General features: G+C 40.5%; 2 protein-coding genes across 3 annotated transcripts; one reads left to right on the plus strand and one right to left on the minus strand.

Moving 5' to 3' along the window:
• Positions 1-7,303: 7,303 nt before the first annotated feature.
• Positions 7,304-14,426, minus strand: umps (uridine monophosphate synthetase). 2 transcript variants are annotated; one of them, XM_036576924.1, is made up of 8 exons: positions 14,267-14,426; positions 13,617-13,797; positions 12,632-12,785; positions 12,185-12,448; positions 10,709-11,116; positions 9,285-9,460; positions 8,679-8,847; positions 7,304-7,702 (listed from the first exon to the last, which is right to left on the minus strand). In XM_036576924.1, the coding sequence occupies exons 2-8, from the start codon at positions 13,764-13,766 to the stop codon at positions 7,527-7,529; spliced, it is 1,497 nt and encodes a 498-aa protein (XP_036432817.1). In that variant the 5' UTR covers positions 13,767-13,797; positions 14,267-14,426; the 3' UTR covers positions 7,304-7,526. The 2 variants fall into 2 exon arrangements, with proteins under 2 accessions (XP_036432817.1, XP_036432826.1); XM_036576933.1 differs by having other exon boundaries at positions 8,733-8,847; positions 14,267-14,423.
• Positions 14,427-14,488: 62 nt separating this feature from the next.
• si:dkey-69o16.5 (uncharacterized protein LOC100149419 homolog) lies at positions 14,489-27,579 on the plus strand. Its single transcript, XM_036576945.1, has 8 exons — positions 14,489-14,675; positions 15,979-16,067; positions 16,153-16,227; positions 17,814-17,893; positions 23,558-23,731; positions 25,099-25,158; positions 25,241-25,323; positions 27,373-27,579. Exons 1-8 carry the CDS (start codon positions 14,581-14,583, stop codon positions 27,437-27,439), a joined length of 723 nt encoding a protein of 240 aa, XP_036432838.1. The 5' UTR covers positions 14,489-14,580; the 3' UTR covers positions 27,440-27,579.
• Positions 27,580-27,838: the final 259 nt, after the last annotated feature.

Consider the following 27,838-nt stretch of genomic DNA (forward strand, 5'->3'; position numbering starts at 1 on the left):
TTACCTCATTTTTACTTAGAAAATCAACGAAATGCAATGTAATATGACGAGGGGTGCCTAAATTTTTGCACACTAATAAATATTTATGTATATTTGTGGATAAGCTCCGTGAAAATGCTTACTACATAAAATGTAATGATACTCCTTAAGCCTCAAATGTCTCCTAGCTCTCTGTTTACCCACAGTGATGAAGAACAGTCTGTTTATTTGCCTTTTACAGTAATAAACTGAATAAAACAGTGAAAACGTTCATTAAAGACAACACAGAAAACTGTACATGGCGAATGTGGCTCAGCTGGACTGCAGTGCAGGGACTCTAACGTTACCTCCAGCTCCAGGATGTCAGTTGGAGTTTTGCATATCTGATGCAAACCATCCCCAAACAGGTCTGACGATGATGTTTATTTGATCTCTCTGTGTTTCTGATTCTTCATGTTGTTTTTCACCACAACTCACTAAACCTGAGATAAAACATGCACTTTTCACCAAACTTCCTACTGCCGTTCAAAACCTCTTTAAACTGAATTATTACTAATTTTATTACTTTTGTTTTAAATATCTGAAAACACTGTCTACCGTTTACACTGTGTGAACACTGCACGATGAATGGGCCAATCGGAATGCAATGCTCCAAACATTCTTTGAATAAATTAACTCATTTCATTAACATATTAAAAGTTAATGTTCTTGTAAAGTTACTATTTAAAAAATACAAAACTCTGTTCCATTCTTGAAGAGGAATTCCAGATATTTTCCAAAATTTCTGTGTAATTAAACAGTTAAGATGTAAACAGAGTCAGTCAGAGTGGTTTGGTGTGAAACGCTCTGTTCTAGAGAAACTTACCGAGTCAGAACTGTCCACAGTGGTGGTGATAGGAACCAGACGTCCACCTCTAAAAGCTCCCTCACAGAAAGTTACTACATGAAATGGTTATGAATTCACTGCCTGATGACTGAGACACTGTGGAGGGATACATGCAGGCAAAATAGTCCCCAAAACAACTTATTATTTTCAGATTTTCCACTATTTTACCATTATTTTTTCATTACTATAACATACAAAAAAGGTGTAGTTTTAAATAGTAAATAAAATGTCTATATTTGTGTTGTAGTCATGGCGACCCCTGGTTCCTATCACCACCACTGTAAAGACATCTGAACCATTTCACTCCAAATCACCCTGAATGACTCTGTTTACACTGAATTCTTGAGAAATATTGAAGAAGATTCTATAAAAAGGTACCAAAAGGCTTTTTGGAGTGACGCCATTGAGAACACCTTTTATGCAAATGAGATGTGCCACTGCAGAGGATCTTTTCAAAGTTGAAAGAACCTCTACGTACTGTAAAGTTTCCATTAAGTTGGTCTGTGTGAAGGTTCTTTATACCTGGCTTCACTCAAAGAACCCTTTGTGGCCCCTTTATCACTGAGAGTATAAGAGCCACAACATTAGAGCTTCATAACAAAATATCCTTCAGCACTGATGATTCAAAATGAAACACAAGCAAAATTCAAAACAGAAAACAGCCCAAAACAGCAATGATAAACAAACTGAAATGACACGGATTGTGAGTCCTGTTCAGAGTGTTTAAATAAACACGCTCCTCTGTAGGTGAAGCGCACCTGTACTTGCGTAACGCGAGCCGAACGAACAAAACTTCAGCTTCAGGTGTTGTGCGTGGGGCTCAACGTGAAGCAAATACAGCCATAGGGGAAAAAACATTGAGAGACAAAATGAACGGATGTCCTTTACCATCCATTTTACTGCCCACCGTCCTGAGAATACAAAAGAAAACAAACACACATATTAAAATATATATGTGCAATACATGCTTTTAAATATGAGTATATGTAAATGTGCCATTTTAAAATATTCAAATACATGCCAACACAGTCGAATCCAAATGTTCAAACACCCCTGCTCAAATTATGTTTCGTAGACTTTCTAAGTAAAGTGAACACACACTCTACAGAGAAAAAAACACTTAAATAAGGCTTTTTGGAAAAGAATTAGCGCAATTCTTTTCAAATGATCAGTTTAAGATACTGGAAAGTAAACATGAAATACATAAAGGTGCCATTACTTTTGCACATGCCTCATTTTATGCTGTATTTTTTTCCCCCAATACATTAAATTCAGTAAATTAACAGTAATTGTGTATTAAAATGTGCACAAGCGTGTCTCTGCAGATGATTTGTCATTTGACCAGGGGCGCACAAACTTTTGCACACGACTGAGTATGCACATAGATGTCAAACTATATTAAAATATATGCAATATGTAGGTTAAATATTTCATTGTTGAGGGAACAAAACCTGGTATCATCTCCAAAATGGCAACTTTACAGAAGAAAGAAAAAAACTTTTGTAAATTTTACTGTAAATAAATGTAAAAATATTTGATTTTAAGTCATTGAAGCACTTTTTTTTCTCACAGTGTAAAGATGCCATGTTCAAATGGCATCAAAAGATGAAAACTGAAAACAATATATGAGATATGAGGTTTTGTTCCGATAGTGATGACATGTACTAGCAGTTAATATTTACATATATGTCAAAATGATATGCAAATGTATTACAAACCTGGCACTTATTTCAGGAATATCTGTCTACATGTCTGTGTGGGACGTTTTGGGCTATTCTGTCTCACAGCGTGTCTCTGACTCAGACTGTAAAGGTCTCTGAGTTAAATATTCGAAAGCTCTGCCTGTTCTAAAGGTTCTAGTGCTGTTTTAATGCTGTTCCTCAGAGCTCACCTGTTGTGAGACTGAAGGACGGAGCAGGTAAACAGGTTAACTCACCTGGTGAGCAGGTCGACGCCGTGGTGCTCTACAGGTCTCAGGCTGAGGTGTGTCTGGGGGGGCTTTATATGCACACCCTCTCCCTCCACTCTTAAAGAGACAGCACACACACGCACCTGGGGCTTTTACTGAGTCAGAGAGAAAAGGGGGCGGAGCTGAGAATATAAAGGAGATACACAAAGGGGTGGAGCCTGATGGTAACACACAGCAATGTGGACAGTGGAGAACAAAACAGGTATAGCTTGGGAGAAGCAAAGGGGCGTGGTCTGCTTAATGATATGCACAAACAGGGAGTGGTCTTAATAAGGAGATGCACCATGGTGAGTGGCTTGATGGAAGACACTCAAAAAAACAGGTGTGGCCTGATGGACACACTCCCAAGGGGGTGTGGTCTGATCAGACACACCAAAAGGGCCCGGCTTAATGAAGACACGCTATCAAAGGGGCGTGGTCTGATGAGACAGAAAAAAGGGGTGTGGTCGGATGAGACACAAGAGGGCATGACCTGATGAAAAACACACATGAAAGGGGGCGTGGTCTAATAAAATATACTGCAACAGGGCGTGGCCTCACGAAAGACACACACACACACACACAGCCCAAGAGATGTGAACACACACATTCTCCCAAGAGGGTGTGGGCTGATTAAAGACATACAAAAGGGGCGTGGTCTATGAGTTAAATACACAAAAGGCGAGTGACTCAATGAAAGACACACACTGATGACAAACACACACTAAGGGGTGTGGCCTGATGACAAACACACACTAAGGGGGTGTGGCCTGATTAGAGACATGCAAAAGTGGGATGGCCTAATGAAGGACACACAATTGAAGGGGCGTGGCCTGATGAGACAAACACACAAAGGGCGAGTGACTCGATGAAAGACACACACACAGACCAAAGGGGCGTGGCCTGATGACAAACATACACTGAAAAGGCATGGCTTGATGAAAGACACATGCAAAGGGGTGTCACCGATGACACACACTAAGAGGGTGTGGCCTGATTGTAGACATACAAAAGTGGCAAGCCTAATGAGGGACACAATTAAAGGGGAGTGGTCTAATAAAGGACACACGCAAAGGGGCGTGGCCTGCTAAGACAAACACAAAAAAGGAGAGTGACTTGATGAAAGACACACACACAGATTCCCAAGGGGGTGTGGCCTGATTAAAGACACACATCAAAAAGGTATTGCCTAGTGAAAAACACAAACACAGACTAAAGGGGCGTGGCCTGATGACAAACACACACACACACACACACACACACACACTAAGGGGGCGTGGCCTTACAAGAGGCAAAGTGTGGGGCTAAGGAGCCCCACAGTGGGCGTGGCTTATGAAGCCGGACAGGGGGCGTGGCCTGATGAGATCACTCTGCTGCAGCTGGTCAGGCAGGCTGGTTTACTGATCTACAGCTGATGGAGGTAAACAGCACTAAAAGCTTCAGCTCATAAAATCAAACCAAACAGCTCCCACCTGTCCAAAGACACACTCACTCACCTTAATGACCGCTGACCTCCACAAGAGCCGCTCAGGCCTTAGAGGACAGATTTAAAATACACTTACGAGAGTTAATGTTAATATTTCTCAGATTACTCTGAAAATGATCAGTTCAATCACGTTTTTACCTCTGAGAGACTTTTTAAAGCTTTTATCCAAACTAAAAAGTTAAGAAGCTCCTCTGAGCTGTTTACCTGCCACAGTAACCCAGTAACGCTGTGCTTTATTTGCATAGCCGTTTAGGAGCAGATGTTGAGCTTCATGAACACAGCGCCCCCTGCTGGCGGAGCTGCTACTGCACTACTGCTTTATTACAGCTTCAGAAATGAGCAGCTTTGATTAACTTCAGTTCAAAAAACATCTGAGTAGAAACAATAAGTTCTACAATTTAAAGGAAAATGTTATTATTGTTACAAAATATCGTCCATTTTACATCTTTTATAATAATAATATCAATAACTATTCAAATAATTAATATAATTGACCATGTAGAACCATGAACACTAAAAGAACCCTTTAGATGATTAAAGGATTCTTTGCATTGTGAAAGGTTCTTCAGATTGATGGAGAGTGAGCTGTACACGGTTCTATATAGAATCTTTTTCTACATAGTTCTACATAGCACCAAAAAGGGTTCTTCTATTGTTACAGTGTCAAGACTGATACAACAGAAGAACCCTTTTTGGTGCTATATAGAACCCTTTCAAAAGAAAAATTCTATATAGAACTATCTACAGCACACTCACCATCAATCTGAAGAACCTTTTTGGTGCTATATAGAACCATAAAAAAACACACTCCATCAATCTGAAGAACGCTTTTTGGTGCTATATAGAACCCTTTTAAAAAGATTCTACATATAACCATAAAAAACACCTCCACACGTTCTCCATCAATCTGAAGAACCCTTATACGATGCAAAGAACACTTTAATCATGCAAAGGGTTCTTTGAGCGTTCACGGTTCTATACACACCTATTTTCTTTACTAAAGAACCCTTGAAGAACCAGCTTTATTAAGCGCGTAGTTTATTACAATGAGGTCTTTAAGACAAATTTACAGGGGCTCAATTTCATTTTAATATATTTTTAATTTGAATTCTTATTTCTAATTATTATATGTTCATTCTAATATTTTGAAAATCTAAACTGATCATTTTTGAAAACAATATTAGAGACATAAAATTATACGTTGCCTAAAACTGAGGCGACAAATAGGTGTAGAATTCGCCGTAGGGGGCTTCTGACCCCAAGCACAAGACCCTTTTTATCTCCATTTTTCAGTTTTTGACATAATGTGAAAATGTCTGTTTGCCTTTACATTGTGTGTAAATTTTATGATGAATGGACTAAAAGAAACGGCCCAAAATGACTTGGAAAGACGTCTGGTTCCATTGACTTACATTAAAGGTAAAGCATGTTTTTTCCTTCTCCTGTAAAGTTACCATTTTGGAGATAAAGGTTTTGCTCCGACAGCAGGGATACACATCGCCGTCCTGTGTTTGCACCGGCTCTGTAAACAAACTGAATAGTGCTCAGAACTATATAACTGACCTGACTAACGTAAAGCCAGACACCCTTTAGAAGCCAAACAAAACATTTAGAGGTTAAATTATTGTATCAAATGTGATTTATTGACAAAAGTAATTAATTCTACAATACTGATCACATTTTATTTGGCAAAAAAACTTTCAGGACCATCAAAAAAACTGAACAGAACACAGCAGTTATTAAAGACACTCAGTAACAAAGTGGGCGGAATTATCACATCACCACCATCATCATCATCATCATCATCATCATCATCACCATCACAGCGTAAAATAGTCATTTACACAATTCTTAAATTAACTGAAATGTATTTGAGCCAGTTTAATAACAGAAACTGACGATCTGGAAATCCGCATGCTGGCTGACGGTAAGGAATGTAACAGAGAGACGAGGCATCGCAAAGCAAACGTGTCGGAAATAATCAGTAATGTCAACTTCAGGCAAACAGTACAGTGCAGACGTTTGAGGCCATCAGTGAAAATGATATGTGAAGCCATTTATCTGGGCAGGAAGCATTTATTTGTCAAAGAAATAATAACACTAGAATAAAAACAAATAAACAAAAACAATCCATTCTGGCAATTTATAGTTACCATCCAACACCCAGTTTATCTAATTATGACAGGCTGGTCCTGGAGATCTACCACCCTGAAGAGTTCACATCCAGCACATCTGGCCCCTGAAGGCCTCCATTACCTGGATCAGGTGTGTTAGATTAGATCTGAAGCTGAACTCTGCAGGGTGGTAGAGCTCCAGGACCAGGACTGGGCCCCCCGTTCTAATCAGGTCTTATTATTAACATACATATAGTCTATGTCTCTCTCAAAAAAAAGAAAAAAAAAGATTAATAATAGTAAGAGATGCTCCACAATTGCTTGGAATAAGACCTCTTTACATTAACTTGCATTAAAAGTAAAGAACATTCTTGCCTTCTCCATATTTGGAGAAACTGTTTTTTTTGTTGTTTTTTTAAGATTTTGTCATATTTAAGAGGAAAGTTAAGACCCACTTGTTTAGATTAGCTTTTAATTAACATTTTATTAATTTTACCATGTGCACAATCACTTTTAAAATGTTTGTTTTACTGCTTTTGTTGTTTGCATTTACATTTTTAATGTTTTCTTTTCTTATTTCTTTTTGTCTTTTCATTGTTTAGTTTGGCAATTTTGATTTATTTCTATCTTTTGTAAAGCACTTTGTGAAGCTTTGCTTGAAAAAGTGCAATATAAATAAAGCTTATTATTATTTTTTTATTTATTTTATATTATTATTAATTATTATTGTTTTTTTGGACATTGACAATATTCATAAGTTGACTGAAGGCAATGCATTATTACATTTTACTGTATTTATGTTTATTTGTATTTATTCTAACATTATATAATGTTGTGACTGGCCAAAACACACTTACTGCCCACATAAACAACAGCTGAGTGCCTGAGACCTCAGAAATGGTTTCTCTTTTGTGCTGCTGATGGACTCAACTGCTCATTTAACTCACTGAGTAATTATTAATCCCTCCACACGAGCAGGAAAATCATAGCAATGTGTAAAGATGGTGTAGTTAGATCACTCCTAGCCTGGAAAATCCTGATCTGCGTCTGCGGGAGCAGAAGGAATGCTGAGATCAGGCTGTAAACTAGGATCAGGATCATTTGTGGACGTGGTTAGCTGAGCGGAGACAGCCTGTTCAGATACGCCTCCCAGCCCGCACGCTTGTACTCCTCCGCTGCCTTCAGCCGGTCCGCACTGCCGATGATCCCTCTCCCCACGATGATGATGTCAGAGCCTTTGGAGCCAATGACCTCGTCCGGAGTGGAGTACTGCTGCCCGAGATCGTCGCCTGGAGGACAAACGAACAGGAGGATCAGTGGATAGAACAGCACTACAGGGGTGGAAATGCATCATGATGGAGCAAACTGCTCTACTGATATTAAGATGGATTCGATTTTAATAACATTTCAAAAAATTAATAATTAAAGTTAAAAACACAAACATAAAGGGTCAATATTATGGAAACTTGCCTTGCGAGTTTGAAGTTACATGTAAACACTGTCAAAAATTAAACATATCCTGTTCGCTCCTCAGTCCACAGTCCATATATGGAAACTAAACTCTAAAAAACAGCCTGTTTTAAATTCAGTTTCTGTGATGTCACAAAAACCAACGCATTCAGATGCATCTGCCTGTTCGGCCAAAGCAGTTTAGCTCCGCCCCCTCACACTGAAGCTCTAAGGAGTGTTTCAGCTCTGAATGCTTTCTGAATGAAGCAGCCACTCAGCCTGTTTAAGGGATTGGAGGTTGCAAATTGATCATGTAAGAATTAATCATGACCATTTTATGTGCATAGTGTTAGAAGTGGACCCTGGGAAAAATAAAAATAAATGAAAAATGTAGGATATGGGCCGTTTATCACTTTTGTGTATTCAGTGTATTTTTATAAACATTTCTAAATCGTACCAAATTATCTGAACCATTGTGAAGTTTGGCACTGGGATTTTTTTAATCAGAACTGAAGTCTAATAATTTTGCATGACATCAATCACGTCACATATTCTCTGCTTAAAATCTCAGTATAACCAACATAAAACACCTTCCAGCAACCCAGCACTGACACTGATGTGTCCAGCAACACTGCTGTCTAATTCACTCGTACCAGCACACACACACACACACACACACCCACCCACACCCCATGTCAGTGTCAGTGCTGTGCTGAGAATGATCCACCACCCAAATTAATCCAAAAAAAAAATGTTCACTGTCATATAGAACTGCGGCGCCATCTGGTGGTAGCTTTTTAAGAGCTGCAAACTCACATGCAGGGCTGTTAGATCTAATTGTAGATAGTTTCACCGTAAATGACCGTGTACCTCCACTCTGCATCTGCACCCCCGGCGTCATGTGGATGTGTTCCGGTTTACAGCTGATCTTTGAGCCGCTGATGAAGCCAAACACAAAGTCCGGGTAATCGTTCGCCATCTTCACCTGGGAGGGAAACCAGTCAGCTTCAGGAAATCTCAATCATCTCACTGACCAGCATCAAATGATGCACAATTTTTACTACCTTTTAAGACGTCATATGTGCAGCAAAAAACACATTAACATTATAAGGAAAAACAGCACAGCTCTGTTAGCTGATCACAGCCTCTCACCAGCTAGCTTAATTTTCTTTACGTCATAAATTGTGTTCCAGACATGAAAAAGAGCACAAGTGAGTTCAGAAGGACGAATTAGAACTGGGCAATATGATCAGTACCCTCAGTACCTGAAGACACTGACATGTTTTATTACAGTGAGAGCATATTTAGGCCTGTTTAACTGGATTTAGTGGAATGTGTTAAATGTTGAATAAAAATCATATTCATAGTTTTTGATTGTGTTTTTTAATCTTCTTGATTGATTCCCCAGATAAGAAGTCTTACCACAGCCTGCGTGTACTCTGTGGTGATGAGTGACCCCCGAGAGCTCATCTGGCCGATGAGGAGGCAGCCGCGGCCCAGAGGCAGACCGACCGCCTGCAAACCCTCAACCACACCAGGCCCGGGCAACGTATGGGCGTTAACGATGTGTGCCCACGAGGAGATCTGATACAGCCCACCTGAAACACACACACACACACACACACACACACACACACACACTTACTTTATATGCACCATTCTACCTAATTAGTTCACTGCATTATCACAATAAAGAAAACTACTTAAAATGACAATATAAAAAACAAACATTCACTGATTAGATACTTACAAGAATTGTTCTGATCTACTTAAACCCAAGACATTAACAGAGACAATAAATAAGCTAAATATATAGAAACTCATCATTCATGGGATACTTCCTACAGAAAGGTGTCTGTCCTGAATCCTAAATTTTCACTCGTGAAAACAAAACTTACATTTTTTGGTGTTTTAATATTTTTTTAATTTCTTTTAAAGAGAGGTTGTAAGTTAATTTATATATTAAAAACTGTTATTCAAAAAAATGCTGTCCCACATTTTCATGTCACTACAACACAAAGTTTTAGCCTGTAGGTGGAGCCTTATTTTAGCCCCGCCCCTGCATTTTAGAGCTGGAAGTGAGGCTGCATTCCTGGCCCTCATGGTGAGCAATTAGATCCCATTGTTTTGAAGTAAATGTGTCCTAAAGTCTGAAAATCACTGTGGAACATTAAGAATTGTTACTACAGAAACACAGATTTTCTGCAGTTTAGTAAACATTTTTTAGTGTTTTAATGAAAAATATGATTTTCAGCTGTTCAAAGCTGTTTGCGCTGGTTATGTACTGACTGCGTTTTTGAGCTCAAAATGAGTTAAAATTGTCACCGAAACAGTCACTACTGAAACATTTGGTAAAGTTTTGGTCAAGTTATGATTGTTTGGGTAGAGACAAATTTATTCATTAATTTTTTTTTCAACCTAGAGGTGGGCAATATGTCAAAAATGTAATATCTCCATATTTCAAGAAGTCATGATATACCATATATCACAATATTTATTTTTTTCTGACTTCTGATAAATTGCAACAGAAAAAATTGTGCCAGATTTCACAATTACTAAAAACTATGCATACTATGTTTTGTAATTGACATTTCACAGATTGTGCTGCACTAAATCCAATTAGATATGCTCTCCAAATAAATGATGCTCTCTTTGTAATGAAACACACAGCTGGGAAGTGTTTTAAGTGTTGTACTGGTGACGTCCATGATATGCAAAAAAAAAAGAAAAAAAAAGGCATCTTGTGACATACTGTGGCATAATTTATCATCATATTGTCCAGCCCTATTTTAATATACTCAGACAAAGGACTAAAAAGAACCCCGAAACGACCCCCCAACACAGACCTTCATACTGGTGCTTCACTGTGTTCCCGATATCTGCGAACTTGCGGTCCTCGAAGATGAGGAAGTTGTGTCTCTCTGCCAGCTCCTTCAGCCTGCTGCCCACCTCGGGGCTGAAGTCCTGCAGGATGTCCACGTGGGTCTTCAGGACGCATATGAGCGGCCCGAGCGTCTCGGCGATCTCAAGCAGCTCCTCTGTGCGGGTCACGTCCGCCGACACGCACAGGTTACTGCTCTTCTGCTCCATCAGTCGGAGCAGCCGCGAGGCCACGGGGTGAGTTCCCGAGAGAGCGGCTCGCTTTCCATAACTCAGCTCCTCACACTTCTTCTTCACGGGTGGGGAGACGTCCTGCTGACCAGCGCTGAAGGTCTGATTCTCCTGGATGAACTTTTCCACACTGTGGCAGGTGGCTGTGAAAATCAAGGTCAACATACATGAACAATCAGTGGAAATGCATTACATAGGAAATTTACTTTACCTACATTTAACCCTGTTTACCACTGCATGCAGTATCAGAACTTTTGGGAGCAGAAAACTGGAAATAAACTTGTTTTACTGGCCGTCGTTCGGGTGTGAGTAAGCACAACAGCTATTAGGCCAAATTAGAAGCTTTAAAGTGGCATTAAATGAAGAAAAATACAATTAAATCATTACTGACGGTCTTGAACTGTAGTAAGGAAAAGCAAATATTCAGAGTCTTCTGTTTTTGTTATTTAATATTCCAGTGCACAAATTAACTTCAAATTTACCAAAAAAATAATAACATTAATACTTAGTTGCAAAGCTGTCAATTACATTCATAGCATCGAGACATTTATGATAAGACATAATTCGCTTTTTGCAGCATTGTGGTTAAATTTTTGACCTACACTAGGGACAGAAACATGCGGCTCTTTTACTGCCCTGTTGTGGCTCCACAGCAGAATCAGATTTGTAGGTAACAATAAAATAATCCTCCTTTACAGTAAAATAAAGCTCTGCTGGTCGTTCAACACAGTTTAACTATAAATGGTCTTAAACTCTGGAGTTAATGTAGAACTGCTGATTCACCCTTTAACCCTGAAGATCAGCGCAGACTGCTGGTCACCATAGCAACACATACAACAGTCTCGCCTAGCTAGTAACTAACGAAACGGCAAAGAGAGAGATTTAAGACGAACGTTGATAATTTAGAGATGAATGGACTTATTTGCATTTATAATCACTCCAGCTGGTTTCCTGATACGTTTAATCTGCAACGAGAAACTGACCAACACTAAAAAGTCACAAGGCTGAAGTTTCGTCAAACATCAGTACCTGACCTCACTAATGCTCAATCAAATCCTCACAGCAATGTTCCAACATCTAGTGTAAAGCCTTCTCAGGGGAGTAGAAGCTGTTACTGCAGCAAACTCCTTTAGAATAGCTGGATGAACTCATTATAAGGGCTGTCTGGACACATTTGTAGAAACAGGAGGGAAAATAAAACCTGTACTAACCCTCGTCGATGCGTCCGGCGCCGAGCAGCACAGACAGAAGGGTGGAGATGCTGATGACCGGGTGGAGAGTGATGCCCTCAGCCTTGAGCCTCGCCCCGCCCCCCTGCTCCCGGTCCAGCAGAACCACGGCATCCGTGACCTTTAATCCTTCAGCCTGCAGCACCTGAGCTGTCTCCAGCACGCTGCCGCCGCTCGTCACCACGTCCTCCACGATTAGACACACGTCACCCGGCCGCACGTTTCCCTCTATCAGCCGCTTCGTTCCTGAGGTTAAAGAGACGTGAGAGGAGGTTAAAGAGAGTCAGAGGATCCGCACTGAAAATAATCTGAACGTAGTCGATGTTCAGTGTCCAAAGTTTTGCACAGGAGCTTTGAGGCGTGTTAGTCTGAAGCAGATTATTTTGAGCACCACTGTCTCATCACCCTGCTGTTAAACAGTGTGTTTACCGTAGTCCTTGGCCTCTTTCCTGCGGATGAGCATGGGGTAGTCCTTGGTGGAGCAGATGATGGTGGCCAGCGGCAGCGCTGTGTACGGGACCCCACACACGCAGTCGAACTCTGCCGCAGCATCCTCAGCACACTTATACAGCAGACTGGACACCTGAGAGCAAGAACATAAAAACACTAAGAAGAAAATAATATAAAACCACAATAAATTAAAATGAAAACAAACAAACAAACACACACACACACACACACACACACACACACACACACACACACACACACACACACACATCTAAACCGCTTATTCTTCTGGGTCGCGGGGGTGCTGGTAAAAGGAAAGGAAAACAGAAAAGTGCAAGAAAATAGGAAAAAAAGTCACAATAAAATAAAATAAAGTCGTTAAATAACACGAGAAACTGAAATAAAAGCACAAGAAAACAAAAGTCTAAAAAGAAATGTAATAAAACAAAAAGTATAAGAAAATAAAAGCGCAAAAAAATAAAAATCGCAAGAAAATTAAGCATGAGAAAATAAAATAAAAGCAGAAAAAACAAACATAAGAAGATAAAACTACAAGACAATAAAAACATACAAGAAAAGTACAAGAAAAAAAGCATAAAATAAATAAAATAAAGCACAAGAAAACAAAGCATAGGAAAATAAAATAAAAGCAAAAGAACAAACTGAGGAACAAAAAAAGAACAAGTAAATAAAAGAATATTAAAAAAAATAAATAAAAGCACAAGAAAATAAAGAACCATGCAGAAAACGTGCTGGAAAATAAAAAGCATAAGAAAATAAAGCATGGAAAAATAAAATAAAAGCACAATAATAATAATAATGTAAATATAAAGTGCACGAAAACAAGGCATGATAAAAAAAAATTAAAAACATGTGCTCTCATTTACTCTCTCTCTCTCATTCACACTCATGCTCTCTCTCTCACTGACACTCATGCTCTCTCTCTCTCTCTCTCTCTCTCTACCTGTTTCAGCAGCTCGGGGTAAGAGATGATGACCCTCAGGTCGAAGTAGATCGGAGAGGTCAGTCCGGTCTTCAGTTTGAACAGTCCGAACTTAACCGCCTGGACATCGTGAAGCTTCAAAATCAAAGCGTGCAGCTCGGAGCCCGCCATCGCTCGCTCTGCATCCGGGGCACGAGGACTCCTGACAAAATAAAAGACACGGCAGCGCGCTTACACTCAGCACAGGACCGAAAAAATAAAGAATTAAATGCCCATATATATTAGATTAGAGAGGTTTCTCAGCAACACACGGTGCCCATCATTTACCATTACGTGCTGACAAACAAACAAACAAACAAACAAATAAATAAATAAATAGGCTGCATGTGGTTGCATTTATTTTAAAATTCGTATCAGTTAACAACTATTTTTTTCTCCGTGGTCCCAAAAATAAAATAAAATAAAATATGACATAATAAAATACAGATCAAAACGTGCAAACACATAAAAATGTAAATAAAGGCACCAGAAAATAAAGCACGTGAAAATAAAAGCACAAGAACATAAATATTACGAACGTACAAGAAAATAAAAAGCGTAAGAAAATAAAAATCACAACAAAAATAGCATAAGAAAAAAAATGTGAAAGTAAAAGTGATGTATTTTCAAACCTTTCAGTCTTTCGGCCCTCCTGCTTTAATGTCTGTGATAATAAAAGCCGCTCTGCTGGGCTTTGATCTACAAACCCTCCCACATTTCACAACTTCTAATACAGTCAGGGCAAAGGTGCTTTATTGACTGATATGACCCCCCCACCCCAACACACACACACACACACTCACACACACACATACACCTCCCCTCAGGGGCCAAAGGTCAGACTCAGAGGAAAAGAGAAGTCCAGCCCTTCTTCTAGTCATGTGCTGCTGACTGCGCTGCTCTCAGTTCCCCGGCAGGTTCCTCTGGTGGTCTTCACTCTGTCAGCATGAAGAGGAGGCTGCTGCTGGTGTCCAACTCCACTCTGCATGGAGGAGGATATCTGGAGCACTGTCAGCAGCAGATCTCTGACTTCTTCGGCAAGTAGGTTACTCAGATCATCAGTTTATCCACTCGTCTGTGAAAGTTTTCAGTCAGTCAGTTGTCTAGGAGTAATAAATGAAGGCGACTGGACTTGACTGGACTATTATAATATTTAAGATCGTACCATGAATCCAGTCACCATGATTTCAATCAGTTTATCGATTTCCTTTGCAGTGACTGTGAATATGGATTTCACACACAGCAGTACTGAGAGCTGATGACTGTATGATGTCACTGTTATGTGTCTGATAGACTCCTATAGGCTGTAATTTGGAGCAGTTGCACATCTAATCAGATTTAATTAAATTAATTTGAAGTTCATATTAGGAAAAGTGCTGAACAAAGTGAAGTTGAATTAAACTGATTTGATTAGATGGACAGACAGACAGACAAACAGGCAGACTGATAGGTCGATAAACAGACACATAAAGATAGACAGGCAGACACATAGACAGATAGACAGACAGACTGATAGAGAGAGAGATACATAGACAAATAGATAGACAGACAGGTAGACAGACAGGTAGACAGACAGTCGCATAGATAGACAGACAGACACATAGAAAGATAGACAAACAGACGGACATACAAATTGATAGATAGAGAGACAAATAGAAAGATAGACAGACAGACACATAGAAAGATAGACAAACAGACGGACATACAAATTGATAGATAGAGAGACAAATAGAAAGATAGACAGACAGACACATAGACAGATAGACAGACAGACTGATAGAGAGAGAGATACATAGACAAATAGATAGACAGACAGGTAGACAGACAGTCGCATAGATAGACAGACAGACACATAGAAAGATAGACAAACAGACGGACATACAAATTGATAGATAGAGAGACAAATAGAAAGATAGACAGACAGACACATAGACAGATAGACAGACAGACTGATAGAGAGAGAGATACATAGACAAATAGATAGACAGACAGACACATAGAGAGATAGATAGACAGACAGACAAGCATAGACAGACAGATAGGTAGAGACAGACACATAGAAAGATAGACAAACAAACACATACAGATCGATAGATGCACAGAGAGACACATAGAAAGACAGACAGGCACACAGATAGACAGACAGAGAGAGATAGACAGGGAAACAGATATACAGGCAGACAAACAGAAAAACAGATCAATAGACAGACACACAGACGGATAGACAGACAGACATACAGATCAATAGATAGACAGACACACACATAGAGAGACAGACAGATAGAGAGATAGACAGATAGGTCTGTTGGATTAATGAGCCGTGCTGTGTGCCGTGTGTTCTCAGGCAGGTGAAGAGGATCCTGTTTGTCCCTTACGCTCTGCACAACCGCGACTCCTACACCAAAACTGCCCGAGACAAGCTGAAGACTCTGGGTTCGACTCTTTATACGCTATTCATCTGTACTGAAGCTGGTCAGTCTGTTTCTGTCTCCGTCTGATATGTGCTGTGGTCCTGCAGGTTATGAGGTGGACAGCGTTCACGAGGCTGCCGACCCGGTGGAGGCTGTTCGGAATGCGGAGGGCATTTTTATTGGTATGGATGTTATTTACACTACCGATCAATAAGACTCACTGTTTACATGTATAAAATGATTCTATTAAAATGTCACCACTAAAAATAACCTGTTAGGAAGCTGTAAATTTTAGATGCACACCCTCACTGCTCACTGCACACACCTTCACTGCGCATACCCTCACTGCTCACATCCTCACTGCTCACACCCTCACTGCCGAACACCCTCACTGCTCACTGCTCACACCCTCACTGCTCACTGCTCACACCCTCACTGCTCACTGCGCACGTCCTCACTTCTCACACCCTCACTGCGCACACCCTGACTTCTCACACCCTCACTGCGCACACCCTGACTTCTCACACACTCACTGCGCACACCCTGACTTCTCACACCCTCACTGCCGACACCATTACTGCACACACCTTCACTGTCGACACTATTACTGCACACATTAGTACTGTGCACACTATTCCTGCTCACTCCTTCACTGCTCACACCCTCACTGCCGACACCATTACTGCGCACACTATTACTGCACACAGTATTACTGTGCACAATATTAATATGCACTCCTTTACCGGTGCACACCCTCACTGCACACACCAGTAATCTGCCCACAATTACTATGCACACCCTCACTGCACACACCATTACTGCACACATTAGTACTGTTCATGGTATTAATGTGCACACTATTACTGAGCACACTATTACTGTACACAACCTTACTGCGCACACCCTCACTGCACACACTATTCCTGCTCACACCACACTACTGCAATCATTATTACTGCACACACCATTTCTGCACTCACCATTTCTGCACACACCATTACTGCGCTCACCATTTCTGCACACACCATTACTGCACTCACCATTTCTGCACACACCATTACTGCACTCACCATTTCTGCACACGCCATTATTGCACACACCATTACATTTACATTACATTTACATCATTTAACAGACGCTCTTATCCAGAGTGACTTACAAAAAGTGCTTTGTCTATGCAGAAAAAGTATCTTTGCTAGTTACCAATAGGTTAGAGAGAAAGTCAGTCCTGAGCTCAGATACTGCTAGAATCAGAAGGTCATTACTGACACCTAAAGAAAAGGGACAGAGTTAAACACAGAGCAGTGCAATACAATACAATACAATACAATATAATACATAAGTGCAGTACAAAACATTACAATCAATACTTAACTCAGTGCTCATTTAAGTGCTGTATAAAGAGACGGTCTTCAGTCTGCGTTTAAAGACCGTGCGTCTTGAAGGATGGCGGGTCAAGCCCTGCTGTACTCAAAGCTCGAAGGGCTTCATGGTACAGTTCGAGTTTTGACCATTGCCATTAAGTAGCGAGGGGCTGGTCCATTTTTGGCTTTGTAGGCAAGCATAAGGGTTTTAAATCTGATGGAACAGCTACAGGAAGCCAGTGAAGGGAGCGCAGCAGTGGGGTGACGTGGCTGAACTTGGGGAGATTGAAGACGAGCCGTGCTGCTGCATTACTGCACTCACCATTACTGCACTCACCATTACTGCATCTACTACATCTGAGTTGATGCTGTTTACTGTGATTTCGTTCCTCTGTGTTCGTCAGGTGGTGGTAACACGTTTCGCCTGCTGAAAGCTCTCTATGACCACAACCTAGTGACGGAGATTAGGACAAGAGTCCTTCAGGTGAGCGTGTTTATTACTGTCCCACCTACACACGGCCTTACATGTTCTACACCGCAGCAGATGATCCATCACACAGTGTGAAGTGCTGGAAAACTTAACAGCTTTCAGATAACTAATAGGACACTAGGCAGCTAAAAATCACATGTACAAATGTTAGATGTGTCCAGACTGGCGAACAGAGCTGTAAGAGTACAAAGTAGAACATCATGACCAAAGTTCTAATAAATTAATGTCCAGAATTTAATATAGTCACCAAATATGGAGATCAAATTCAGAGGCAGATAGCACTACTACTGCTATGACTACAACTAATAATAATAATGATTATTGTTACTAATATAATAATGTCAATAATAATTACTTATATAATAAATTGTTTTATTTATATAGCACTTTTAATTTTAAGCAAGCAAGCAAAGTTTATTTATATAGCACTTTTTACAACAGGTGTTGTCATAAAGCAGCTTTACAAGGAAATCAGCATTACAGAAAGAAATTCGGGTCCGAGCCCCCATAAGCGTCGCCAGAGGCGACAGTGGCAAGGAAAAACTCCCTAGGAACAGGAAGAAACCTTGAGAGGAACCAAGACTCAGAAGGGGAACCCATCCTCCTCTGGTCGACACCGGATAGTAAACATTGTTAGTACAAAAACAGGGAAAACAGGTGGAATAAATGATTAATTTGATTAGTTTAGTTCATGCAGCAGCAGCAGCAGCATCAGTGGGGTCAGGTTGTGAGGGTGAGGTTTGCACGACGAGCAGTGGCACCAGATCAAGGCAGAAGAGGCAGCAGCATCAGACGCACAGGATGGGCAGCTGTTCAACTCGGCAAAGGAAAGAAAGGAAAAACACACAGAGTCAGTTCTGTAATGAGTGACTGACAGAACTGAGAGTCAGTTCTGTAATGGGTGACTGATCACAGATTACAGTGTTAGCAGAGCAGCAGAGACTCTGGCAGGTGTAGAACTAACAGGGAAAACTAATTACCAAAGGCTTGACTATACAAGTAAGTTTTTAGCCTAGACTTAAACACTGAGGCTGTGTCTGAGTCCCGAACATTAACAGGAAGACTATTCCAAAGCTGGGGGGCTTTGTATGAGAAAGCTCTCCCCCCTGACGTAACTTTATTAATTCTAGGTACTAATAGTGAGCAGCACCTTGTGATCTAAGTAGGCGTGATGGTTCATAGTGAGAGAGAAGTTCACTCAGGTACAGCGGGGCGAGTCCGTTTAGTGCTTTGTAAGTCAGTAAGAAAATTTTATAATCAATGCGAAATTTAACTGGTAACCAGTGTAAGGTTGATAAAACTGGGCTGATATGGTCGAACTTTCTGGTTCTAGTAAGAACTCTGGCTGCAGCGTTCTGGACTAGCTGAAGCTTGTTAAGGCTTTTGCTGGGACATCCAGCCAGCAGGGCATTACAGTAATCTAGCCTTGAAGTAATAAATGAACTTTTCTGTATCCTGTAGAGATAATGCATCTCTTAATTTAGCAATACTGCGGAGATGCAGGAAGGCTGTTCTAGTAATATTAGTTATATGTGCGTCGAAGGACAGATCAGGGTCTATAATGACACCAAGGCTTTTTACAGATGAGCTTGATGCAACTGAGAAATTAAGTTTAAGTGTTAAATTAGACAGTTTGTTTCTCGCTGCTTTTGGACCAAGAAGCAGAACCTCTGTTTTCTCCAAGTTTAGAAGGAGAAAGTTACTCGACATCCAGTCTTTTACATCTTTTATACAGTCCTCAATCTTGCTAAGTTTAATTCTATCATCTGGGTCACTTGCTAAATATAACTGAGTTTCATCGGCATAGCAGTGGAAGTTTATGCCGTGTTTACTGATAATGGTGCCCAGTGGTGGTATATATAATGTGAATAATACAGGTCCTAAAACAGAGCCTTGTGGAACACCATACTTTACTTTTGCGAGGGCAGATGATTCACCGTTTATATTAACAAACTGATAGCGATCAGTGAGGTAGGACCGGAACCAGGAAAGAGCTATTCCTGTTACCCCTACAAGGTTTTCTAGTCTGTCTAGTAAGATAGTGTGGTCTATTGTGTCAAATGCCGCACTAAGATCGAGGAGGACTAACAAGGACACTTTTTCTTGGTCGGAGAATAATAATAGATCATTTACAATTTTTACTAGTGCTGTCTCTGTGCTATGATGTGGCCTAAAACCAGATTGGAATTTTCCATGTATTTGATTCCTGTGCAAATAGGAGCTTAATTGTTTTGCTACAACTTTTTCCAAGATCTTAGATATAAAGGGGAGATTCGAGATGGGTCTGTAATTTGATAGTTCGCATGGATCGAGGTTCGCTTTCTTAATCAGCGGTCTAATTACTGCTAGTTTAAGAGTTTTTGGGATGTATCCAAATCTAAGAGAGGAGTTTATTATTGACAGAACAGGCTTGGTTATTTCTGGCAAAATTTCCTTGAGTAAACCTGTAGGAATCGGATCTAACATACAAGTAGATGATTTTGCAGAGGAAACTATTTTCACTAGTTCATTTTCTTGGAGTAAGGTAAACGATTCCAGCCTTTCTGCAGGGTTTATAGTATTCTCAAGATTGAGGCTGGCATTATAAGGCAGCAGGTTTGTAGAGTTTAATTGTATATTCTGAATTTTCTGCCTAATTTTTTTTAATTTTGTCACTAAAGAAGTTCATAAAATCGTTGCTGCTATGGGCTGATGGCATCTGGGGTTCACTAACTGTTTTGTTCTCTGTTAGTTTAGAGATTGTGCTGAAAAGTAATCTAGGATTATTCTTATTGTTTTCTATGAGAGAGGAGAGATAAGCTGAGCGTGCTGTAGCAAGTGCTCTTCTGTAGTCTATAAGGCTCTCCTTCCAGGCGGACTGGAACACTTCTAGCTTAGTCAGGCGCCATTTTCGCTCTAGTTGTCTGGCGGTCTGTTTTAAAGCCCGAGTGTGGTCATTATACCAAGGGGCGGGTTTTTTCTGCCTTACTATTTTACTTTTTAATGGGGCCACACTATCTAGAGTAGATCGAAAACTATCCTCTAAGAGCTTGGTCATAGTATCTAACTCGGTAGGATTAGATGGACAGCTGAGAGAAGCTGATAATTGAAGGTTTCTGATAAAGCTACCAGCTGTGGAGGGAGTTACAATAACATGGTGATGAACACACATTACCACTAAAGTGAGTTTCGTAAGAGATTAAGTAATGGTCAGAGACTGCTGTGCTCTGGGGGAGAATGGCTAAATTATCTGTCTACACCAAAGGTCAGTATTAAGTCTAGAGTGTGGTTGTGGTAGTGTGTGGGCCCCTTTATGATTTGGGTGAAACCTATGGAGTCTATGATAGATATAAATGCCTTGCTTGGTGCATCTTGAGGATTGTCAAAGTGGATATTAAAAACTCAGACAACTATTATTTTATTTGAAAGCGTTATTAGACTTGATAGAAACTCAGAGAATTCCTGTAAGAACTGAGAATTCGGCCCTGGCAGCCTGTAAATTGTAATTAGTGCAAAGGAATTTTTATGTGTTCCTTGATCACTTATATTAAGAAAAAGAACTTCAAAAGAAGAGAATGTATAGCCTACTTTCTGCCTCACGCCTAAAGCTTTAGTATGGATGGCTGCTACACCTCCACCTCGGCCGCTTAAACGAGGGCTATGTGCATAGCTGTAGCCCGGGGGTGTGGCTTTGTTTAGACTAAAGTATTTATCGGGTCTAATCCACGTAAACGATAAGTGAAAAATGTAAAGTAAATCTCCAGCAGGTGGCGCTGATGTTCGTTTGCATTTGCCTTTTCATTCAGACACTTAAAGCGCGTCCGCGCCGAAAACTGAATCACAGACCGTCACTTTGCTGTTGATTTATCAGTTTTGCAGTTTCATTTTCATTTTGTCAGATATGCAGCTGATTGCTGTGAAAGAGAAATAAGAACGTAAACACTGCATTTTGAAAAATGAAATTGCAAATGTAGGTATTTCATTTCATTTTCAATTTCAGCAGGATATTTGCATAGATGTTTGGAAAAAGAAATGGCAGAAAGAGGTTTGCATTTACATTTTATTGTTTTCATTTGAATTTCTTTTTGGCTGGATTTGCCTCCCATACCACCTCGGCTGCTTAAACGAGGGCTTAAACTGTAGCCTTGGGGGGTGGGGGGTGGGGAGGGGGGCTTTGTTTAGACTAAAGTAGTCATCGGGTCTAATCTGCGTTTCTGTGAGGCACAGAGCATCAAAACCGTGATCGGTAATAATTTCAATTATAATGACGGCTTTAGATCTGAGGGATCTTACGTTAAGCGGTCCTAGTTTTAGACCAAAGGTGCTGTCACTGCAAACTGGTATAACTGGTCTGATATTAATCAAGTTACTGAAGCAAACTTTTCGAGGCTCTTTGATGTTTTGTTTTATTCGGGGATCAGACACAGTCTCTACTGGGAGACACCTATGAGCATTTATATTTATAGAATAAGTATTTTTATTAACACTTGCCCTATGTACAGTATGAATGCTAGCAATCGCCTTATCTTCAGCAGTAACACTAGCATTATGAGCTGCAGCGTTTCTATTTTTGGCACTACTTACATGGCCTTCACTCTGGAGTCAGCGGATGGCCCTCTCGATGTTCCGTGAGAGAACAACAGATCCCAGGCGGCTGGGATGGAGGCCGTCCCTCCGGTAGAGCGCTGGCTGTTCCCCAAAAGAGCCCCAGGTGTCCACGTAGGCCAAGCCGTTGAAGGCGCACCAGCTGCGGAGCCAGGACTGCAGCGCGAAGAGCCTACTGAACCCCTCGGATCCCCTCCTGTAGGTGGGGAGCGGTCCGGAGATGACGACCCTGGCACCCGTCTCCTTCCTGGCGATAAAATCTCAAAGTGCTTTACGAAGGAATGTAAATAAACATCGTTGGGAAATCTACAATGTTTGAAATCTACAGGGAGTCAGTTCTGACTGTATATAAAGTAACAAAAATGTTAATATGAAAAGTGATGTCACACCTTTGAGAGCTAGTGTAGAATAACTGCAATAAAAATTAAAAATAAAAAAACAAGAAGTTGTCATTGTTGTGCCATCCTTAAATATGCGAAGAGTTCAATAAAGCTGTGTAGATCCGTTTAAAATGAGTTTGTATATAGAGTTTTTGAAAAGGGCTGTAATATCAGCTGATGTTCATGAAAACGACATGTTTCTCTAATAAATGTGGTATTAATCATAATACAGCAGTCATTTCTCTTATATACAGAAGCCCTAGAGGGCCATGGGTTTGCATGTTTTTTTAACACTGTTTTCTCAAGATATTTATGCCATTATCACAACATAATGAGGGTTATCTCAATAAAACACTGTCTGGTGTGTTATTATAATAATAAATAACTTGAGATCTTTGAGAAAACAGCATTGGTTTTCCCCATGATAATAGCATAAATATCTCAAGATCTCGAGAAAACGAATGAAAATTGCTCATTATTACAGGAAAACAATAAAAAAGAAGGTATAGGAGTCTATGGCCCTTATAGGGCTTCCATACTTGCATGTGTAAAGCCCTCTCACAAGAACGTATATCAAGAAAAAAAGAAAATTCTTAAAAAAGGTCTGTAATGTATGTTGCAGCAGAACCGTTCATATACTGTCCTGAAGTCTGTAGGTACTGTAGGTAAACTCAGCGTCCTGTTGTGTTTACAGGACGGAGTTCCGTACATGGGGTCAAGTGCGGGCAGTAATGTGGCCACCTTCAGCATCAACACCACTAACGACATGCCCATCGTTTACCCCCCAACCTTCTCAGCCATCGGCCTGGTCCCGTTCAACATTAACCCACACTACCTGGACCCGGACCCCAACAGCAGGCACATGGGGGTCAGTGCAGCAGACCAGTTCTACCTGATCTGACAAACCAGATTCACTTTCAAAGACAGTGAATGTGTGTACACACACACACACACACACACACACACACATATATACACATATATACACATATATACCGATCAGACATAACATTATGACCACCTCCTTGTTTCTACGCTCATTGTCCATTTTATCAGCTCCACTTACTATATAGGTGCACTTTGTAGTTCTACAGTTACAGACTGTAGTCCATCTGTTTCTCTGATACTTTGTTAGCCCCCTTTTACCCTGTTCTTCAGTGGTCAGGACCCCCATGGACCCTCACAGAGCAGGTACTATTTGGGTGGTGGATCATTCTCAGCACTGCAGTAACACTGACGTGGTGCTGGTACGAGTGGATCAGACACAGCAGTGCTGCTGGAGTTTCACTGGAGTGTCCACTCACTGTCCACTCTATTAGACACTCCTACCTTGTCAGTCCACCTTGTAGATGTAAAGTCAGAGACGATAGCTCATCTGCTGCTGCACAGTTTGTGTTGGTCATCCTCTAGTCCTTCATCAGTGGTCACAGGACGCTGCCCACAGGACGCTGTTGGCTGAATATTTTTGGTTGGTGGACTATTCTCAGTCCAGCAGTGACACTGAGGTGTTTAAAAACTCCAGTAGCACTGCTGTGTCTGATCCACTCAGACCAGCACAACACACACTAACACACCACCACCACGTCAGTGTTACTGCAGTGCTGAGAATGACCCACCACCCAAACAGTACCTGCTCTGTGAGGGTCCATGGGGGTCCTGACCACTGAAGAACAGGGTAAAAGGGGGCTAACAAAGTATGCAGAGAAACAGATGAACTACAGTCTGTAACTGTAGAACTACAAAGTGCACCTATACAGTAAGTGGAGCTGATAAGATGGACAATGAGTGTAGAAACAAGGAGTCATAATGTTATGCCTGATCAGTGTGTATGTGTGTATATATATATATATATATATATATATATATATATATATATATATATATATATTTATATACACATATATATACACATACACACACACACTCCAGCAAATATTTCTTCTTCTTCTTTTCTCGTCATAACTTATCTTTGTTTTAAATTTTTAAAAAATGTTTATCAAGTTTTTGTATGTTTTATTTATAGGGCGCCTTTCATAAACCCAAGGACACTTAACATTAACACAGTAAACACAATAATACTAATGTAGCATACATCAAGGAAAAAAACACTGCATTTGATATAAATACAAAAAACCTATACTAAAACTAATAATTTCTCCTAACGACTAATCATACTGTCTGAGTGTTAGTACTGTGTTTAGTAGCTGAACTGCGGCTGTTTCCTGTGTCCTTTAGGAGACGCGTGAGCAGAGGATCGTTCAGTATCACGAGGAGCTCGACACGCCGAGCGTCCTGGTGAGTGTGCCGGGTATCTGAGAGCTCTTGGCTGCGGTAATGTTAGACTGCAGGAGTGAAGACTGTCAGGTTGTGTTTGCAGGGTCTGAGGGAGGGCTCCATGCTTCTGGTGGAGGGAAACAAAGCCACTCTGCTGGGCAGCACGAAGGCCAGACTGTTCCAAAGGTAACGCAGCAGCTCCGACACACAGAGCAAAGAGCAGAGAACAAAGATTCCTCAGCTTATCAGGACCTGAGAGAGCGCTTTATCTGTGTAAATCTCCTCTGACAGCAGAATCTGAAACGCTGCCTCAGCACTGAGACGGCACGTCACCTTCATCAGTCTTCAGCCTTATCGGCTAACCCCCCCCTGAGGTCACCCAGGGTCTGCACACCACTTATATTTAATTCTATTATTTAATTATTTCAAACAGCCAGAGAAATTGTGCTGGACATTCAGATTCTAAACATTTAATCCACAGTGCAGACTCAAATCTGTACATACAGAATGTAAATCAAATGTAAGGGTAATTAATCATGCAATGCTTTAATTACATATGAATTATATAGGCTGGGAAAGTGAGCAATTCTGAAAAATTGATAAATCTGAGCAAACCCCTTTCTGCAGGCCTACTAGTGGCCATTCCACCAGCAGAATGGAAACGACTCGTCAGATACTTTGAGTAATATAATCAAATAAAATAGTTTAATTTAAAATATAGTAAACATTTAATTAAAATATTTTTCAAAATTCTAGTTCAATTAAAAAATCCTAAAATTTAAGGCTGAACTGAGGGGCCTCTAGGGGCCCCCAAAACAGGCAGAAATTGCATTTTATGGCTACTGAGAAAAAACCCACAGGCATTTTGCAATTGCATATTCTGTATTTCTAAGACAGTTTCCGTTTGCGCCAGAGGGGGGCGACAAGGCCCTAACAGCCTTTTACAAACAAAGACCAAAGACAAAACACACTGCAAGTTTTTTTTTAAGATTAGGTGACCGTTATTAGTCCCACTCAACACCTCCACATTTAACCCATCCGTATAGTGAAACACCACACACACACTAGTGAACACACACACTAGGGGGCAGTGAGCACACTTGCTCGGAGAGATGGGCTGCCCTATCCGCAGGGCCTGGGGAGCAGTTGGGGGTTAGGTGTCTTGCTCAAGGGCACTTCAGTCATGTACTGTCGGCTCAGGGGATCAAACCAGCGACCTTCCGGTCAGAGGGCTGGTCCCCTCACCTCCAGCCCACGACTGCCCTCATGACATGACTGGTAAAGTCTTTCATATCAGAGCTCACAGAGCTGCTCTAGAGCTTCAGTGGCTCTCCCTCTGTTGTTGAACGTTATTAGCAGAATGGGCTGTTTCTCAGTGCCTGTGTCTTTGAGTCTCACTGGCTTCAAGAAAAATTATGCATCTGTTGCCATGACTACTCGACAAATCTATTTCTTCTTCCTCTGTATTGGGGCTTGATCTGATTGCAATGTATGCGCGTTGATTTGCTATACAGTGCTGTGCATCTGAGAAAATCATATGTACAGTCATTTATCTGAGCAGTAAACATTTATTTATCCAAAAAACACAAACATAAATACAAATAAACCAATAAATAGTCAGTGGGATTGTTCTGTGTATGTTATCCTAACCATTTCCAACTCTCTGCTCAAGGAGTCCTGTATTTACAGTTACCATCCACAACAAAAAACAGTTTTTGATATAATTTGAAAATACCTGTGTTCCTTTACATTGTCTGTAAATCTCCCGATGAATGGACCAAAAGAAACGACTCAAAATGACTTGGAAAAAATTCTGGTTCCATTGACTTACATTAAAAGTAAAGTAGGTTTTTTCCTTCTCCTGTGAAGTTACTATTTTGGAGATACAAGGTTTTCTTCCAGCGATATTCATAACTTTACTGAAAATAACACATCCTGGCTACTGACTACTGTATTTATGTTTATTTATATTCATTCTAATGCTGGCAAAACAATTACTGGATAGTTAAGTAGTTTGAAACAGTTTTCATGGCTGCCTTAGACTGTCAGCACTGTTTTATTAGTTTGCTCTGTTTTGATTGTATCTGTGCACCTACACCAATAAAACTGCATCTTATATTCCTACAATGTACTGGAGAGTAAAGTGTTTCTGATGGTCATTCTGATCTCACAGCCTGTGTCTGCTGAAACATTTCCACGTTTGGCTGAAAAAGTCATTTCTGATCTTTTTTTCAGGGGGAAGCCGACCACTGAATATGACCCCGGGAGTGACCTGAGCTTCTTACTGACCAATGCACAGTAACACATCAGTAAACAGCAGCCTTTCTCTCTCTGATGGAGTATAAACAGCACTGTGTCACACAGTCAATCACTGAAGTACAAACACAGTGTGTGTGTTTATTAGAAGTGATTTTCATTTTTGTAATAAAGGCCTAAACTGAAGTAAAGCGTGTCCTGAGTTATAAAAGCGTTCAGACCAGTAGGGCTGCACGATATGGTCATAAAATGCGATGTTCGATAAAGCTGACAGATTAGAAGCGATAAATTATTGCTAAAATAGTGCCTCTGACCAGCTGTGCACCAAGTTCAGACCTTTCTTTCCTGTGTAAGTAGAAATTTAATTGACCTCTGTTTTAAGCAAATAGCAAAATAAAGATATTGAAATCCTAATAGCTACTTACATCAGAACTGCGAGCCCGTT

This window comes from Colossoma macropomum, unplaced genomic scaffold (genome assembly GCF_904425465.1).
Source record: "Colossoma macropomum unplaced genomic scaffold, Colossoma_macropomum, whole genome shotgun sequence".
In the NCBI taxonomy this organism is placed as follows: domain Eukaryota; kingdom Metazoa; phylum Chordata; class Actinopteri; order Characiformes; family Serrasalmidae; genus Colossoma; species Colossoma macropomum.